Source organism: Notamacropus eugenii, chromosome 1, assembly GCF_028372415.1.
Source record: "Notamacropus eugenii isolate mMacEug1 chromosome 1, mMacEug1.pri_v2, whole genome shotgun sequence".
Classification (NCBI taxonomy): Eukaryota; Metazoa; Chordata; class Mammalia; order Diprotodontia; family Macropodidae; genus Notamacropus; species Notamacropus eugenii.
Genome location: NC_092872.1, coordinates 707,471,669 through 707,489,466, shown reverse-complemented (window position 1 = coordinate 707,489,466; position 17,798 = coordinate 707,471,669). Strand labels below are relative to the sequence as shown.

At 43.5% G+C, this 17,798-nt stretch overlaps 1 protein-coding gene across 3 annotated transcripts in view; it reads right to left on the bottom strand.

Moving 5' to 3' along the window:
* Positions 1 to 17,798, bottom strand: part of DPEP1 (dipeptidase 1) — a 39,120-nt gene that overhangs the window by 676 nt on the left and 20,646 nt on the right. The window contains exons 1-10 of one of the 3 annotated variants that reach the window (XM_072636369.1): positions 15,126 to 15,219; positions 9,725 to 9,911; positions 4,392 to 4,524; positions 3,322 to 3,454; positions 2,915 to 3,065; positions 2,231 to 2,300; positions 1,826 to 2,002; positions 935 to 1,019; positions 771 to 846; positions 14 to 149 (exon numbers count right to left, since the gene is read on the bottom strand). In XM_072636369.1, coding sequence (XP_072492470.1) covers positions 14 to 149; positions 771 to 846; positions 935 to 1,019; positions 1,826 to 2,002; positions 2,231 to 2,300; positions 2,915 to 3,065; positions 3,322 to 3,454; positions 4,392 to 4,524; positions 9,725 to 9,825 — 1,062 coding nt within the window. In that variant the 5' untranslated portion in view covers positions 9,826 to 9,911; positions 15,126 to 15,219. Of the gene's footprint in view, positions 1 to 13; positions 150 to 770; positions 847 to 934; positions 1,020 to 1,825; positions 2,003 to 2,230; positions 2,301 to 2,914; positions 3,066 to 3,321; positions 3,455 to 4,391; positions 4,525 to 9,724; positions 9,912 to 11,645; positions 11,791 to 15,125; positions 15,220 to 17,798 lie in introns of those variants that run through there. The other 2 variants (XM_072636371.1, XM_072636370.1) reach the window with 2 other exon arrangements.

The following is a 17,798-nucleotide window of genomic DNA, read 5'->3' as shown; positions in this document are numbered from 1 at the left end:
GCCCCCATCTTACCCTCTCTACTTCTTCAAAGACCCTCAACAGGTTATAGGCCAAGGCATTTTTCACTTCTGTTTCAGTCCAATTCCTCCTGAGAAGTTCAGCTATCAGGTCTGGATAACGGGAGACATTCTCTAGCCCTGTGGGAAGACTGAGAGGAGAAATGTTGACTTTGTTGAGAACTCTTGGAGTTCTTAGGGTGAGAGGGGAGTAAGAGTGGGAGTGAGTCCCTGGGCATTCTGTTACCACTCTGCAGGCACAGCCTTCACTTTGAGGCATATCTCTGCACTCTTACATCCAAAGATTATAGATTATGCAAGCCCAAGCCTCAGAAGGATCTCACTTGAAGTTGCGTTTCCAGGAAAGGAGACAGGTTTACTTAGCCATCTACCCAATCTCCCCCAGTTTCCTTATAATCAGGTATTTGTGTGCGAACTTTGGAGGAAGACTGCCAAATGGTTGGCTTCAAGGATTGAACTGGTGGCTTTGTTCTCATGAACACCTGGCCCTAACCAAGTGAGTTTCCTGGCTCCAGATAGAGATACTTCCAAGGAAAGTTCTGCCATAAAGTCAAGGCCTACCTTTGGACAGAAAGGAAGTCACAATGAGGAAGGACAGTGAAATTGAGACTGATACAGGCCAAGCAAGAAAAGGGGAGAAGATGCATCTTTCTGGTGAAGTAAGGGCCCAGACTACTGGAAGCCTTGGTCATTTGGCCTGTTCTCAAATGCCTTTCTCTGTGGGGTCAAGACAAATTCCTTGTTCTCCTTACTAGTTAACACCATCGTAATCCCCACCGAAGCCCACAGCTTCTGCACCAGCAGTGTTCTTGATATAATCCAGGTGATCTGTTGAGAAAGAAGCAGGAGTGGGTCATTGGAACCTGGGGCCCATTCTCATTTCTCCCCAGTCCTCAATAGCTTTAGCCACACTCACCTGCTACTTGAGACAGGGTAGCTTTGTTTTGGCAGGAAACATACTCATTGTAGAAATTCACCATCACCAGACTTCGGGTCTTATTCTATTTAGAAAGAGGTGACTTTATGTACATGTCGGGGGAGAGTTATTCAACCAGCCCTTCCTAGGGGGGGTCCCCCATCAGAAAAGGAGGCGGTGCTGTCTAGTCTTTTAGAAAATTCTGAAGCTGCCTTCTTATCCCTTGTCCCTGCAAGCCTCCCCAAGGACTGGCCAAAGAAAGGCATCCTGGCTTCCCTAACAGTAACCTTAGGTAAATAGTTTCAACCTCTCTGAGTTGGTTTGTTTATTCCTTTTTGGGGTTAAGTATTCAACCTTCCAAAGCCACTAGGAGAATCAAAAGAGACAGGGTGTGTTAGAATGCCCTCTGAAATTCGAGGCCTTCGTGTCCTCTAGTGGCAAGTAAGTAGGGGATATTGATTCTTAACTCTAGGCCGGGAGCAGGAAATTTTGGGTGGCTGGGCTGGCAGTGGGCTTTCTGAAATTCCTCGTCTTTATGGTATATCACACTTGAAAGGTTTACAAAACATTTCATATGTTATCTCACTGGATCCTCAAAGCAACCTTGTAAGGTAGGTGTTCTTATGTATTCACCCCATTTTACAAGTGAGGAAACTGAGGATGAGAGAGGGTAAGTGACTTGCCCCCAGTCAGCCACTTCTGAGTATCTGAGAAGGGATCTGAACTCCTCTTCTAACTCTGGGTCCAACCCACTTTGCCCCCTAGCTGCCTGTAAAGCAACAGAGTCAGTCATAGAGAAGCAGGTGATGACTGGGTTGGGGGTGAGGGTATATCCTGGTGGGATCCTCCCATCTACCCACTGCTCACCCTGAGCCCTCACACACTTCTTACCACCAGCTGGAGGATATTGTCTGGCACATTCCGTTTATGAGGACATAGCTTATAGGCAGAGGAGTGGCTGAAAATCACAGGGGCTTTGGACAAGGACAGCACATCCTCCATGGTGGCCACTGATACGTGGGCGAGATCGATCATCACACCCAAGCGGTTCATTTCTTTCACCACCTCCTGCAGAGGGGAGAGGAGTCCATCTGTCTGCCCTGATGCCTCTGACTCGGGGATGAGCCCCAGGCCCTTGGGTCCCCAGCCAGACTGCCTCCCAAGTGAACGGGCCCACCCTTAGATCTCTGCCCCTGACATTTACCCCAGCATATCCTGCTGTATGTCCCATCTCTACGGAGAACCCCTGGGCCTTATGGTCCCCTGGATCTCCCCTTTCCCCGTATTTGTGCTTACTTCTCCAAATTTTGATAGGCCCTGGCTCTCGGGTTTGTCATCACCTGTGTCCACCAGCCAGTTGTCCGCCCTGTGACAGTTATAAGAAAAAAAAAGTAATGGTGTAGGTTGGCTCCATCAGCTTCTGCAGAGCTTGGCTGGTCATGCTTGTCCCTGCTTTAATCATCCAAACGGAGGTACTGATTGAGTGCTTTGTCCAGGATCATGCACAAGAAGGCAGTGAAAGAAGTGGGGTTTGAGTCAGAAGAGGAGGTGGGGCCAGAAGGTCCAAAGCTGGGGGGTGGCCCTCTAAAATTCCTGTCAGCTTTTTTCCTCTGACCTCAGATCCTCTATCAGTCCCCTCCCCAAAGTCCAGCCAGAAGTCTGAGCCAAGGCATCATAGGAAGACATGCAGGCCTCTGGCCAAAGCAGATGAACCAAGGGATTCTATCCCACCTCAGAGTGGCATGTAGATACCCCATCTCCACCCCTTCCATTCCCCAGTCTAAGAGATTCTGTGGTTAGAGTCATCTTAGGCCTGAGAATTATGAGGATTTTATTTTTATGTTGTGTTCAGTCATTCAGAAGGAGGAGGTAGGGAAAGAAAACAGATTCTTGTTAATTGAAAAAAATTTAAAAAGGAATGACAAAGAATTAGGATCAGGGCACCCTCCCCTAGAATCCATAGTGGCCCAAAGTTCTTACCAGGGTGTGTTACAGCTGTGGGTGAGGGTCATATAGCGCATGCCCAGGTGGTACAGTGCCCGGAGGACCCCCAGACTGCTGTCTATGGAGTGGCCACCCTCCACACCAATGAGGCTGGCCACCTTCTTCTCCTGGAAGGCCTGCCTTATATCTGTAAGGGAAAGACCTTGATGTGTAAGGTCTAGTGAAGGGAAGTGATTCCAAGTGGTCTTGTGGTTAGATATAGTGCCTGGGGACAAGTCAATGGATCTTTTCCCTCCACCACCCCATGATTAGACACCTGGATGAGTTTATCAATTTACTGTGTCTAAAGTGTTTATGTGTACATAAGGGGATGGTGAGGGGGTATTGGGAAAAAGGGGGCAGTGCTGACAACCCTAGAGTTAAGTTCTGCTGGCAGAACTCACCTGAGCTTCTGGTGGCACACAGGAAAGTCTCGGGGTACATCTGGCACATCCTGTGAATGACATCCATCTGCTCCAGGGTTCTCCTCACTGCATCTTTGTTCTGGGTATCACAGGGCACGTAAGCCGACCAGAACTGCAAACCAAAGGGGAGAAGGTTTGGGGGAGCTACCACTCCGAGACTCTCTCCCATGTAGACTGAGAGGCAACTGTGGAAGTCCAGGGGAAGCTGGTCTCAGGAAGGCATGGGGCTGCTACCCTAGCCAGGTTATCTCTAGACTTGGGGACAGTGAATCTGAATCAGAAGAGGTTCCTGTGAAGGTCTATTCTGATGTAGGACTGGTTAAGGGATAGGGGCATTCAATCCTCTCCCAGTTAGCACCCTTGCCACACCATGTTTATTGGCAAGTGCCTCAGTCTCCTCATCTGTAAAATATAGGAATTGTACTTGACCCCATGATGAGCCTATGAACCAGGGTCATCTTTATCTCTAGGTCACTAGAGATGGAGAAGACCCTGAATAAGTTTTTAAATCCCCCAAGCCTTCCCCCACACAGGCAGAAAGTAATGGGGTGCTGAAATGCTCATGGCATGATTTGTTCCTTAAAGGACTTCTGGAGTCATGCAGATTATGATTGAGTTAATAAGACAATATGATGCCAGAAAAGATTGTTTTTCTGATTAAAATCCATACTCATCTGTCTCAGGAAACAGGAGCCTCAGGGGTGGATGAAGGGATATTGGTCAAGGCAGACATTCAAGTAGGGACCAGAACATGGTGGGAGGGGGAGCACCTCACAGTAGAGGGGAGTTTGAGGACGATTGGCACCAGGATCCTAGCAGACATTAAAAGGAGGGAAGCTGGAGGCTGGCCCCATAACACTGAAAGTCCAGTGTGGCCCAGGACAGGGAGCCAGCAGCTGGCACAGACTAGCCTAGGATGGATACCTAGAGGACAGTGAGCCAGAGCTTTCAAAGTAGGAGCCCCTACTCATATGCCTATCTGTGCCATTCCCCTGCATCTTCAACAGGGCCTGCATGCCCAACTCCCTGGGTCTTCGCCTGCCCCACACCTGGCCTCCCACGTAGCCATCCTTCAGTTTTGGGATGTTGGTGTGTGTGCCCTGCAAGGAGGTGAGGTTAGCCTCCGTTGGCTGCAGCTGGCCGTTGAACCTCTTCAGTATTTGCCACGGTAGATCATTGTGTCTGGTGGGGAGAAGAAAGCAAAGGGAAGTGAGTGTCACTGTAGAATCATGAGAGATCAGAGTTGGAAGGGACCTCACAGGCCCTCCCTTGCCCAGTTCAACCCACATTCTGAAAGCCCTGAGCCCAGCCCAGCCCAGCCCCAGTTGCTCCTGGTTCTGCCCTCCGAGATGAAATAGAATGAGCTTAATCCATCTTGTACAGGGTGTCCCTTTAAATCCTCAAAGGCAGTGATCATGTGCCCCCTCATTCATTTCTTCTCCAGAACAAACATCCCCAATTTCTTCAATTGACTTTCATCCATAAGACATCAAAGTGGACCAGGGGTGCTGAGTGCCAGACTTAGACTCAGGAATAAACCTGATCTTAGACACTTACTAGCTCTGGGATCTTCAGCAAGTCCCTTCATCTCTCCCTGGCTCAGTTTCCCCCACTGGAAAGATGGAGATCATGATGATACCTACCTGCCATGGTTGTGAGGATCAAATGAGATAACGTATAATGCTTTGAGAACTCTGGAGGGCTTTACAAATCATTATTATTATTAATACCATATGCTATGAGACTCTTTATCATCCTAGTCACTGTCTGGACAAGGAGAGCTGATCCCCCTGTCTTTAGGCAATCCCTTGGACTTTTAACCTTGGCTAGAGGTGGGGAATCTGCAGCCTTGGGGCCACATGTGGCCCTCTAAGTCCTCAAGTCCAGCCCTTTGACTGAATCTGTGAGGTTTTGATTCAGTCAAAGGTCCCAGGCAGCAGGCTCCCAATGTCCAGGGACTGCCTTCCTGGACTGCCAAATGCTACAGAATTTCTAGATTGCTGCTTCATTTCCCTCGAACCCTCCCAAGTATCTGGAATTGGGGAAAGGGTTTAATTGGGCTTGTACCTCTAAAAGGGGCAAGAGCCTTATGCGGTTATGTTTGTACTTTCAAATAACTCCAAGGAAAAGAGTCAAGGTTCAGGGAGGTCTTGATTGGGGCAGGGCTAATGGGGAGGGGGCGTAGTGGGAGAAGGTGGTGCTGGGAACAGGAGGCTTGCAGGGAGAAAACATACAAGGATTTAGACTAGCTAGATGATAACAAAGGGGTACTAGATCCCTGGAGGAATAGATGCATCGAAGGCAACCTTCATGCCTTTCTTGGCTCTGCTTCTGACTCTCAGAACTCTGCCACCATGTGCCCTCGTGGGTACCAGGCCCCACCCATTCTGCCAGCTTCCTTTGGCATGTTGTTTTCTTCCATCAGAATATAAGATCCTTGAGGGTGCTTAGTACAGTGCTGGGCACATAGTAAGTGCTTAAAAAATGCTTGGTGCTTTACTTTGCCTTGCTTTCCTCTCTGCCCCCAAAGTTCTATCCTGGAGCTTTTTCCCTTTTCTCTTAACACTTTCTCCCTTGGTGATCTGCTTCATTCAGAAGGTGTCCAGATCTCTATGTCCACTCTTGGTCATTTCCCTGAACTTCAGGCCTGCACCCACAACTGCCTAGAGGTGCTGATTTTGCTGTCTTCTTTCTTCTGAAATCACTCCTGTGATGCTTCTCCTGTTCTCCACAATCCTTCAAAGGTCTCCATCTGTGTGGCTCAGCAATGACATTGACCAGAATCCTCTGGAGCCCTGGGAAGGTAGGTCACTGGGGACTTGACCATACCAGGTCACTTCAGGTAGGCACCCTCTTACTATCTCTTCACATTCCTTAGCCCGTCACAGGAATTCTGACCTCTCTGCAACCTGGCACAACGTTCAGAATTGACTGATAGAGATCTTGACCTGACAACACCAATAAATAACTCCCTTGGGTTTGTTTGTTTATTTTGATCCTTTCCCCTTTGCTCTTACTCATCTAGGTGGTGCCTTGGGCCTGGAGTCAGAAAGACCTGCTTTCAAATCCACCTAAGACACTAGCTGTGTGACCCTTTGCCTTAGTTTCCTCATCTGTAAAAGGGACATAAGAACAGTAGGTTTGTAGAGTATAAAATGAGGCAAGATTTGTAAAATGCTTTCCAAACATTTAATGGGATATATTAGGATCACAGACTTAGAACTGAAAGGGACCCTCGAGATCATCTAGGCCAATTCCCAATCCCCTCTACTTACAGATGAGGAAACTGAGATTCATAGAGAAGTAACTACCCCAAGTCACACAGACGTTAAGTAACTTTCCTCACCCATGGCCCATGGAGTTCGGGGAAGTGGGTAGAGAAAAGATTCCTTCCACAATTTTCTCTTCTCTTGGGAGGCTTCCCAGAGTTAAGACCTTGATGTGATAGGCCAGTCAGGTATTACTTCAGTGCCAGGTGGAAAAGCAAGGAAAAATACAGGGAAGATGATGGGACATTTCTTTGCCTTACCAATCTTCCCTTTAGCCTAAAGGGTCCATGTCTCTCACCACGAATGGTGGGTACCAAATGTTAACTCCCTTGCACCTTCAAGTTCCTCCCCCTGCCAAATTATTCTTTATCCTGAGCTTGGGGAGTTCCCCTCGGTATCCTTTATACTGAGCTTGAGATTCTCCCTTCTAGGAGAGCCTGGAGGAGGGCTCTCCGCCCCCTCCCCTCCCATTTGCTCAGAAAGGTTAAAGTTTATACAAATGAAGGGTCAGTACATTTAAGAATGTAAACACCACCTTTCTAAAGGATTAGGCCCCTTTTACACCTTTGTGTGAATTGCTTTCTCCTTGCCAAGCCTGACTCCCACAGAAGAGGTCTCCTTTTTTAAGCAAATAGAGGCGCTCACCCTGAATTTCCTTTTCTTCTCTACTGACATCTCAAAACCTCCTCATGTAATTCTCCATTTTTCCCTCCTTTGTTCCAGTCTGAGGAAGAGATTATTCTTCCCCACGTCAAGACCTTTGGTCCCACCTCCAGGAGGGGTGTTATCTCCAGGATCCATTGTGAAACCCTTTCTTCCTAACCTGGATCTCTCCATCCTTTCTGGTCTCCTTACTCCTCCCCCAGCCTCCTCCTCCAATCTCCCCTCTGCAATCCAATGACTCTGGTGCTCAGCATGACGGTTCCCCTGTCCCACTCCCAGCATTATCACTGGCTGTCCCCATGCCTGGAATGCTCTTCCTCCTTTGTCACCACCTCCTGGCCTTTCTGGCTTTCTTCAGGCCTCAGTGAAAGTCTTCCCAATCTCCCTTAATGCTGATGCCTTCTCTCTGTGGATTATCTTCAGTTTACCCTGTATCTTCCTTGTTTCTATAGTCATCTGCCATTTTCTCCCCCATTAGAGCACGAGATCCTTAAGAGTAGGGGCTATTTTTTGTATGTTCAGCACTTAGCGCAATTCCTGGACCATAACAGGTGCTTAATAAATATTTCTTGGCTTGATTTCTCTTTCTCTTTAATCTTCCACTGATTCTTAGATTCTGACTCCTTTCCTGCTGCCATTCTTCAGACAACAATGCTTGACTCTGCCATCTCCCCAAACTTGCATTGCATATCTCTTCATTCTTTCAGAACCCAACTTCTCCACGTCATCACCTCCCGCTCCCTTCTCAAACCCTGACAACCTGACTTCAGACCCTGCTGTGCCATTAAAACTGCTTTCTCTGAGGTCACCGATGACCTAAACTGCCACATCTGCTGACCTTTTCTTCGCCATCATTCACCTTGACCTGTGTGTACCTTTTCATACACTTTTCTTCCTCTGGGATGCTTTCACAGAATCACAGAATCTGAGAGCTGGAAGGGACCTCAGTGATCATACATGGTCAACCCACACAAGCCACAGAGAAGGTTCTTCCTCGGGGAGAATTTCGTTCCCCCCTGACAAAGACCTCTATCTTTTTTGTTCATCTCCCACCTGTATGCCTACTCTGTTTCAGTCTTTTTTGCCATATTATCATCCATCTTTTATGAATCAAGTGGGGCTTTTCCCCAAGACAAGGCTCTGTCCTAGACTCCCTTTTCTTCTCTCTCTAGTCCTGCCCCCTCTCCTAAATTCCCTTCTAGGAGTTCCTCTTGGATCTCCCCAAGTGAATATTCCAAAGGCATCTCTGACTCAACAAGTCCAAAATGGAGCTGTCTCCTTCGAAACCATCTCTCCTCTAATCTTCCCTGTTTCTGATAAAGGCACTCACCATCTTTCTATCCATCTAGGCCCACAACCCCTCAGTCATCTGTGACTTCTTTCTTTTACATTGTTCACAAGAAATCACTTCTCAAGTTCTGTCAGTTCTGTCTCCACAGCATCTTTCCCGTCGGGCCCTTGTCTCTCTTCACTCTAGCCCGGTATAATTCTTCATTACCTCTCACCCGAACTACAGCAAGAACCTCCTGGTTGGTCTTCCTGCTTCACGTTTGTCCCTTCTCTAATCTATTTTCCATGAAGCTGCTAAAATAATTTTCCTAAGGGAAAGGAGCAGAGATCTGAGACGAGATTTGTAAAGCACCACATCAGTGCTAATGATTATCATTAATATTATTAAGCAACATCAGAGGGGGCTTTAAACCCAGATCTCCTAACTTAAAACCAGAAGAGAAGGCAAAACTCTGTAAACTTTAAAGCATGATATTAATGTCTAGCCGTTCTTACTCTCCCTCTTAGTAATTATCCTCCCTAGCATGACCAATCGCCATTCCGATCAAACTGGACTTTTTCCTCAAATGAGACGTTCCACCTTTTGTCTCCCTGCCTTGGAAGAGACTGGCCCTTCATGCTTGGAATACATTCCCACCTCCGCCCTTGGCCTCTTGAAGTCCTCTCATTTCCTCGGGCTTAGCTCAGGGACTACCTCCTGTTGCAAAAAACTCTCTCCAATTTGCCCCCCTCTCCCACCCCTCAATGGTTAGGACTCTCAGCCTCTTCAAATTGCCTTGTATTTACTACTTTGTGTACATCTTCTGTACTCCTAATAAAATGTAAACCACCTAAGGGCAAGGACCATCCTCAGTATCTAGCACACAGTAGGTGCTTCATAAATCCTTACTGAGTGAACCAGGAATTGAGCAGCTTGACTGGGGCTTCATACACTAAGGTGTGATTGGAGACTGCTGTGGTCCCATTTAAAGTTAGAGAAAGAAAAATCTAGACAGAGTAGCAGTATTGGGCAAAAGGGCTTCTGGGACTGGAAGAGAATCCAAACTCCCTGAGGGTTTCCTGCATGGCTTAAGATACATTACCTCTGTACCATCCACCAGTCTCTGATTGTTGGGGGGGCGAAGGGAGGCGGCTGCCCTCTCACAGGCAGAGCTACTTACCCATCGATTAAGGGCGTCTCAGTCATGATTTTCACTGCTCTGTCCCTGAATTGATCTGCGGTGCAGAGAGCCAGACAAAACCAAAACCACCAATTCCGCATTGCGCTGTAGTTTCCCCTCTAAAGACTGGCTGGAGACTCTCAAAACTTGCCAAATGGCCTCCCTCCTGCCCTGGGCTTGACTTTCTCTGTGGGAAGTAGACTAAGTATTACAACAATATTTTTGTGCAAGGTGAAAATAATCAAGGATACCCTTTGGCCAGGACAGTGTAGGATTAGCCTGGATATTTATACTGTTTCACCAAATGAAAGTGACAATAAGCCCTTTGGACTGAGAACAGACCAAATCTGTAACAGGGCTGGGCTGAGTAATGAACCTGAAATTCCAACTTCCTGAATCCCTGCGGCTGCTGGATTGAAATGGAGTAGATGACCCCTTAGGTTATCATAGTGGTGCGTGTGACAGCCTGTCCTATAAAACTGGTTTTACCTACAGTTGAATAGTTACCTAGAGAAAGGCCAGGAAATAGGTAAAAGACAAAAATAGGTTTAAAAACAGGCAAAAAGATAAATAAATAGGTAAAAGAAAAAAAATTATGAGCGGGGAAGAACTTTCTGAAACAGGTCTACACCAGTTTGATAACTCCCAGGTGAATGACATGCTTTATGACACAGAGGGGTATTCCAAAGGAAAAAGAGCCTGAGTTCAAGTTTAGTAAAGAAGGAAATAGGTTGGTACCAGAGGACAGGGCAGGATGGTATCTTGGGAAGAACCATGGATTTGGATTCGTACTCCTACTTCTGCTTGCTATGTGACCCTGGAAAGTCACTTAATTTCCCTGGTCTCAATTTCCTTATCTGTAAAATAGCCTCTAGGACAAGGAGTGTGTGTGTGTGTGTGTGTGTGTGTATAATATGTGTGTGAATGTGTATATACATATATATACACATATATATAATAATTTCAACAGCTTTTATTAGTATGCAGACTTTGAAATGAGATATCGATAATCCATTTTTTCACTAGTTAAGACCAGTATGTAGGTCCAATTGGTTACATTTTGTCTCATATTTGCTATAATCTGTGAAGACACAAGTTAAAAAATAAGGATGTTCTGATCAGTCACTTCCTCTTGGTCAAGGATTCTTAAGATTTTTTTATGTCCTACTAGTGAAGCCTAGGGACCCCTTCTCAGAATCATGTTCTCAAAGGTATGAGATAAAATACTTAGGGTTACTAAGGAAGCCAATCGTATTGTAACACAGCTGTAAAAGTACAATTTTTTTAAAAAGTTCATGAACCCTAGCAGAGTGAGTGAAGGGATAAGTCTGGAAAGTTTGACTAAAATCAGTGGGCCTTTTAAGGAAAAAACAGTTTATGATTTGAGAGACTAAGAAAAGATTCCCTGAATGAAAACCAACCCTTTACTACCACTCCCACCCATTCATTGGCCATGGCCATTCAATTCCATCATTAGAAAGTCATTTCTTTAGATCAGAGTTTCTTTGGATTTGATTCTGGTTCTCTACAAGATACTCCTCTGCCATTAGTCATTATTGTGGGTGATTGTGGGTAGCTAGAGGATATCATAGGACACTAAATACCTGGGGATGGATCAGAGGTGAGGAGAACCAAGGATATAAGTTTACCTAAAAAGTGAGCATCTGGGAGGTGGCCAGAGATCAATATGGCAAAATATTAGTACTGTCACTATTTTTTAAAAAAATTATTTTCAATTCTGAATTCTCTCCTTTCTTCTACCTCTCCACCATCCACTGAGAAGGCAAAAAATAAATATTATACATAATAAATTATATATATGAAAGCATGCAGCGCATATTTTCATGTTAGCCATGTTGCAGGGGGTAAAGTAAGAAAAATAAAGCGAAAAAATATGTTTCAATCTTCACTCAAAGTTTACCAGTTCTCTCTGGAGGTGGATGGCACTTTTCATCCTGCGTCCTTTGGAATTGTCTTGGATCACTGTATTGATTCACAGGTGATCATCGTTACAATAAAGCTGTTACTGTGTACAATGTTCTCTCGATTCTGCTCATTTCACTTTATATCAGTTCATATAAGTCTTCCCAGGTTTTTCTGAAACCATCCCCTTCATCATTTCTTACAGCACAATCATATTTCATCATAATCATATGCCACCAATTGTCCAGCCATTCCCCAGTTGGCAGGCAATGCCTCACTTTCTGACCGGCTAATACAAGATATGGGGGACAGCTAAGTGACACAGTGGATAAAATGCTAGCCCTGGAGTCAGGAAGACCTGAGTTTAAATCTGACCTCAGACACTTACTATGTGCGTGAACCTGGGCAAGTCATTTAACCTTCTTTGCCTCAGTTTCCTCATCTGTCAAATAAGTTGGAGAAGAAATGGCAAACCACTCCAGTGTCTTTGCCAAGGAAACCCCAAATGGGGTCATGAAGAGTCAGACACTACTGGAAAATGATTGAACAACAAAATACAGGATATGAGGGTAGGGGGAGGTGTAGACTCAGGCTCAAGAACAAATACAGATTGGTGAAAGAAAACGAGAGGTGAGCTCCTTATCCTTTCCCCAAATCCCTAGGCTAATTCAATTGCACTGATAGGGGAGCAGCCAAGGAATTCAGTTGGGGGTGGAAGTGGGGAAAGGGAATCAGCCAGAGATCATAGGACTTAGATATGGAAGGCATCATCTCCTCAAAATCCCTCGTTTTATAGATGAGGAAACTGGGGTCCAAAGAGATGAAAACAATTTGGATTCAAACCTAAGTCTTCTGACTTCAAATTTAGTGCCTTTAATTCTACTCTAGAGCTAGAAATTTCCCTATCCAGAATTACCTTTCCACAGAACACAGCCTTTTGCTTTCCAGAATGACAACTCTTATGTCTAGACTGGTGTCAGTAGCTGACCATGCACCATAGGATGGTCCCTTAACATCCCCGGTGTGTTTACATTGTACCAAGAGCCTTCCCTGTTCTCCCTCATACTCTTCCTATTCTAATGATCTGAGCTCCATTCCACATGCCCATTCATCCACCTCTTTATTTTCATCCTCCTTAACCCTCTCCCCCAATGTCTTACTCCAGGTCATCCCACCCTTTCCACTGTGCTCTCTGAAATGCCCTCTCTGTGATTAACAACTCACTTTCATCTTAATTCTATTTCTTTCCCATTCCTGCCATCTTCTGGCCTTCACTGTGCCCTGATTCCTTTGACCTTCTTGGCCACTCTTTTCAATACTGGTCGCACATTTACTCATACCTTCTGACTCAATAGCAGTAATAGTACTTTCTCCACCACTTGGAAACCTTAAGTTCCCAATCATTCTTTGAGAAAAACACCAATTAACCTCAAACAACCCTCTTCTTTTTACAGATAAGCCAATGAAGAACTAAGTAATTCGCTCAAAGATAAGCTCTTGGCCAGTGACAGAGCCAGGAGCTGACTTTACATAAATATTTGTGTTTCATCAACTTAGTCACACCTCCAACCTAGAGATCTCCAATTCCAAGCCAAAAGGCTAATGCAGCTTGTGGTTAATCCTCCAGTTCTGCCAAGTTTGAGAGATCATCCTATAAATACATACAACTGTTCTCAAGACAGTATTTTAGGATGCTCTTACTCTTCAGAGACAACTGATCACCATTTCTGCTTACTGCCATCTTTTCAACACTCATCCCCACTCAGGGAAGATGCAATGAAATAGAAGTCAATATCTGTCTCCTGTTAAGTACAGGCTCCAGCACAGAATCAAAGATTCTCAGAAGTAGACAGGACCAACTGAAATCCAACCCATTCCTGCAAAAGAATCTGCTTTACAATATACCCATCATGTAGTCATCTAACCTCTGCATAAAGACTCCTAATGAAGGCAGAAATTCCTCCTCCTCCCCACTAAGATCCTAAGTTCATTTCATTACTGTTGTTTGTCATTTTTTCTCGAAGACGACCATGACATCAGGGAGGTGATGCCATAACATGCAAGTGAATTGAATTTAAGTGAGGGAGGGCTCTGAAAAGTCACCAGCCTCACTTTCTCCTCCTGAGCCATTTGTTTTCAGTGGCCAGATATCAATCAGGACAACTGGAGATGACCTAGGATGCAGTGGGGACCTTACCCTTTTCAAGCTAAGGTCTTTAACAGGTCTCAGTTTGATATTAAAGGCAGCTAGGTGGTGCCATGGTGCTCAGACCATGGAACCTGGAGTCAGAAAGACCTGAGTTCAAATTTTGACCTCAGATATTAGCTGTGTGACCTTGGACAAAGCACTTGACTTCTGTCTGTCTCAGTTTTCTCATCTATAAAATGGGGATGATAATGGCACCTACTTCTCAGGACTGTTTGAGAAGATCATATGAGAGACTATTTGTAAAGTGCTTTTGCAAACTTTAAAAAGCTAGTAAGACATTAACAATAGGACAGGCTTTCTTTAACTTGGCAAGAAAGACAGACAGAGTTTATATCCATCTGAGAAACTCAACCATCTGAAAAACCTTCTTTCACTGTGCCAGGAAACTCTTCTTTTGGTGGATCCTATCTTATCTTTAAGACTATATAGGCTTCCTCCAAAGATAATTGGCCGAAGGACAGTAATACATCTCAAAAAAAGAATTTCAAAGTATTAACAGCCATGCGAAATAATGTTCCAAATCACAAATAATAAGAGAAATACAAATAAAAACAACTCTAAGGTTTTACCTCACACCCTGCAAATTTGCAAACATAACCAAAGATGGCTATAGTCAATGTTAGAAGGATTATGAGAAGATAGGCACACTAGTACATTGTTGATGGAGTTTTAAACCCATATAATAATTTTGGAAAGGAATTTGAAATTATACAAAAAAGTAACTAAAATATTCATACTCTTTGACCCAGAAATTCTACCACTAAAATTATACCCCAGGAGGCTATTGACAAGAAGAAAGTCCCCGTATATATCAATATATTCACAGCAACATTTTTTGTGATTGTAAAGAATTGGAAACAAAGTAGTTGTCCATCCTTTGGGGAATGGCTAAACAAATTATAGTGTATGAATATCATGGAATATTACTGTGCTATAAGAAATGACAAATGTGATGAATAAAGATCTGTATGAACAGATGCAAACAAAAGCAATTACAAACCAAAAAGACAACATCCCCACCCCGTCCCTTTGCTGAGGTCCACAAGGCACATTGAATGTATTTCCAGACTTCTACAGCGTATTGATCAGTTTTACTGATTTCTTTTACTTTGTGTTAATCTGTTGTATGGGCTTGCCTCTTTGAGGGAAAGGGAGAGGGATACTGGAGAAAAGGCTGATGATATTAAAAAACAAAACAATCCAAAGACCTCAGTACAATTTATTTCTTAAAAGGAAAAGAAAGAAAAGGCTCTAGGCTAGATGACTCACAGTACAAGAGAAGAACTCCAAGTTGTTCCTTAGTGCATGTGGTTCCTTGTTGCACTGATCTTTCTAGCATTAAGAAGGACAAGATCTGGAGATCTGCTATCTCTGAGATTGTTTCAGAATTTCTTTTTGGCAATTAGCTTTCCAGTGCATGTGATTCTCTAATGGGGCCACTCTGGTAACCTTTGTCCCCACTGCTTTGCTTAGCCTGGCATCGTTCAAGGAGCAGAGGTCAAAGAAATACAAGACCTGAAATGTTTGTCTTGAATGCCAATATTAGTAAGCATAGATTCCACATTTTAGAAAGGACATGGATAAACTGAAGAGTGTCCATAGGAGACCAGCAAGAAAGGCAAATGACCTAAGTGGCTAGGTAAAGAGCCCACCAGATAAGAACACTAGACTGGAAGACCCAAGTTCAAATCCAACCTCAGACATTTACTGGCTGTGTGACCATAGGTAAGTTACTTCACCTCTGTCTGCCTCAGTTTCCTCTACTGAAAAATGGGGATAATAACAGCCACCTACCTCCCAGACTGTTGTAAGGATAAAATTAAATAATATTTGTAAAACACTTAGCACTGTATTTGGCACATAATAAATACTTAATAAAGGCTTTTTTCCTCCCTCCCTCCTTTCTTTCCTTCCTTCCTTTCCTTCCTTTTCTCCCTTTTCCTCTCCCTTTCTCCTTTCCTCCTTTCTTTCTTTCTCCTCGCTTCCCTCCCTTCTTCTATCCCTCCCTCCCTCTCTTCCTTCCTTTCCATGGGGAATAGTTGAAAGAACTGTCAATGTTGAGCCCGGAGAAGAAAAGACTTAAAGAAGATAAGTAGCTATCTCCAGGTATTTCAAGGGCTCTCTCCTGGAAGAGATCTTAGACTAGTTTCATTTGGTCCCTGAGGGCAGAAACAGAGGCGATGGGCGAAAACTGTAGAGATTCGTTTAGACTTGATAACTGGAAAAAAGATATCTTAACAATGAGAGCTGTTCAAATGTCAGTGAATGATCTGCTACCTTTGGAGGTGGGGGGTTCTCCCTCCCTGGAGGTTTTCAGAAAAAGGCTAGATGGACACTGGCTGGTGTAGTGAATACCACTCCCCCTCTACACACAGAATTTCCAGGTAATTAGTAATTAATTAATGATCAATTAACTAAATCTTTAAGACTATCATTTGTTAAGACTAAGTTGGTTAACCAATTCCTATTTACCACCTCCCCTCTCATCAAAAAGTGTTTGCAATGGGAGATAGGATTCAGTTTTCTAGTAGTCAATAAATCTTCCTCTTTACTATAGGCAAGCTGGAAGTTTGCAGCTTCTTAAATTACAACACTTTAAAATATTAAGTTTTCAATCATTTTCTTTTTCTTTAACAGTTCAGCTCCTGATAAACAATAATGTATGAATGTGGGATTAACACTGGTATATATAGCACATGCTCTGGAATGCAGTTGAATATTATAAGAATCTGAACAGACTTTGAGAGCAGTGGTCTCTGAAGCTGTAAAACCGGGTTCATTTGAAGATGGTTAGTAACTGAACCTGTTTTACTGTACATGGCTCATTTGTTACAATCTGGAGCACATCCCATCACAGCCTTTGGTTACAATTGGAATAAAATAAACGTCTCTTAGGTAAATTCGTTTGTGATCTACCTTCAAAAACTATTACCTTTGTGTTTTATAGGATTAAATCCTTAACAGAGTCTCATTCTCCTAAGAGTGGAATGAACAGCTAAAAGTAACTAACTAGAAGAAATAACAAAGCAAATAACTAGAGTAAAAATTTTATTTTTTGAAAAAAGACATGATTAGATAATTACATATGTCAAATATAAAAACTGAGTTCAGAGTTTTCTGATTTTTCAGTTGTTGGTTGAATTTCCTAAATATGTCCACACAACAATTTGCTAACTTACATCACAAGGCAGTTATAGGTAGTAAGCTAAAGTTCCATCCTTTTCTGGGACTTGAATCTGAGATACAGAATGAAATAGATTAACATCAGAACTTAAATGATGATGGAGACCATGCCAATTTCAGAGGCACTTTTAGCCTTCATTTATATAAAACTACATTGGTAAATACCAAATTCATAACCAGGACTCATTCTACAAGTCAGATCCTCATAGATTCTTTTAGATTCTCCCTCCAGCTTGTTGCTGGTAGTGTTTAGATAAGGATAGAAGTAGCAAGGAATGTGGAAAAATGTAAATTCTCTGGTCTAGAAGTTTCTAATCTGATGTTCTCATTAGACCCATAAGGTTTGAGCTAGCTTTCACCACATGATAACTAAGTGCACTTACCAGGTGCCTACTTATAGTTCATTTCACTTGAAGCTCATTATGAAATTAGGCAGTGTAGTATAATGAGTAGTGATTGAATCTTTTCCTTTTGTAATTTCTAGTTCTCAACTAAAATTAAATCTTAAACTTAATTACTCCAACCTGTTCGTGGAGTTGGTAAGATCTTAGTATTCCACTTTTCACAGATTGCTATACCAACTTCACAGAAAACCATTGTTACTATTTTCTATATTTCTAAAGAGTTTAAAAAAATTTTTAAATCAATCTTTTAGGAATTAAATCTATAACCCAAGAGAATCAAAGAAGAATTCATTTTTCTAAACCACATTTCTAATCACATTTATATTAGGCACAATTTTCATACCATTAACAAATT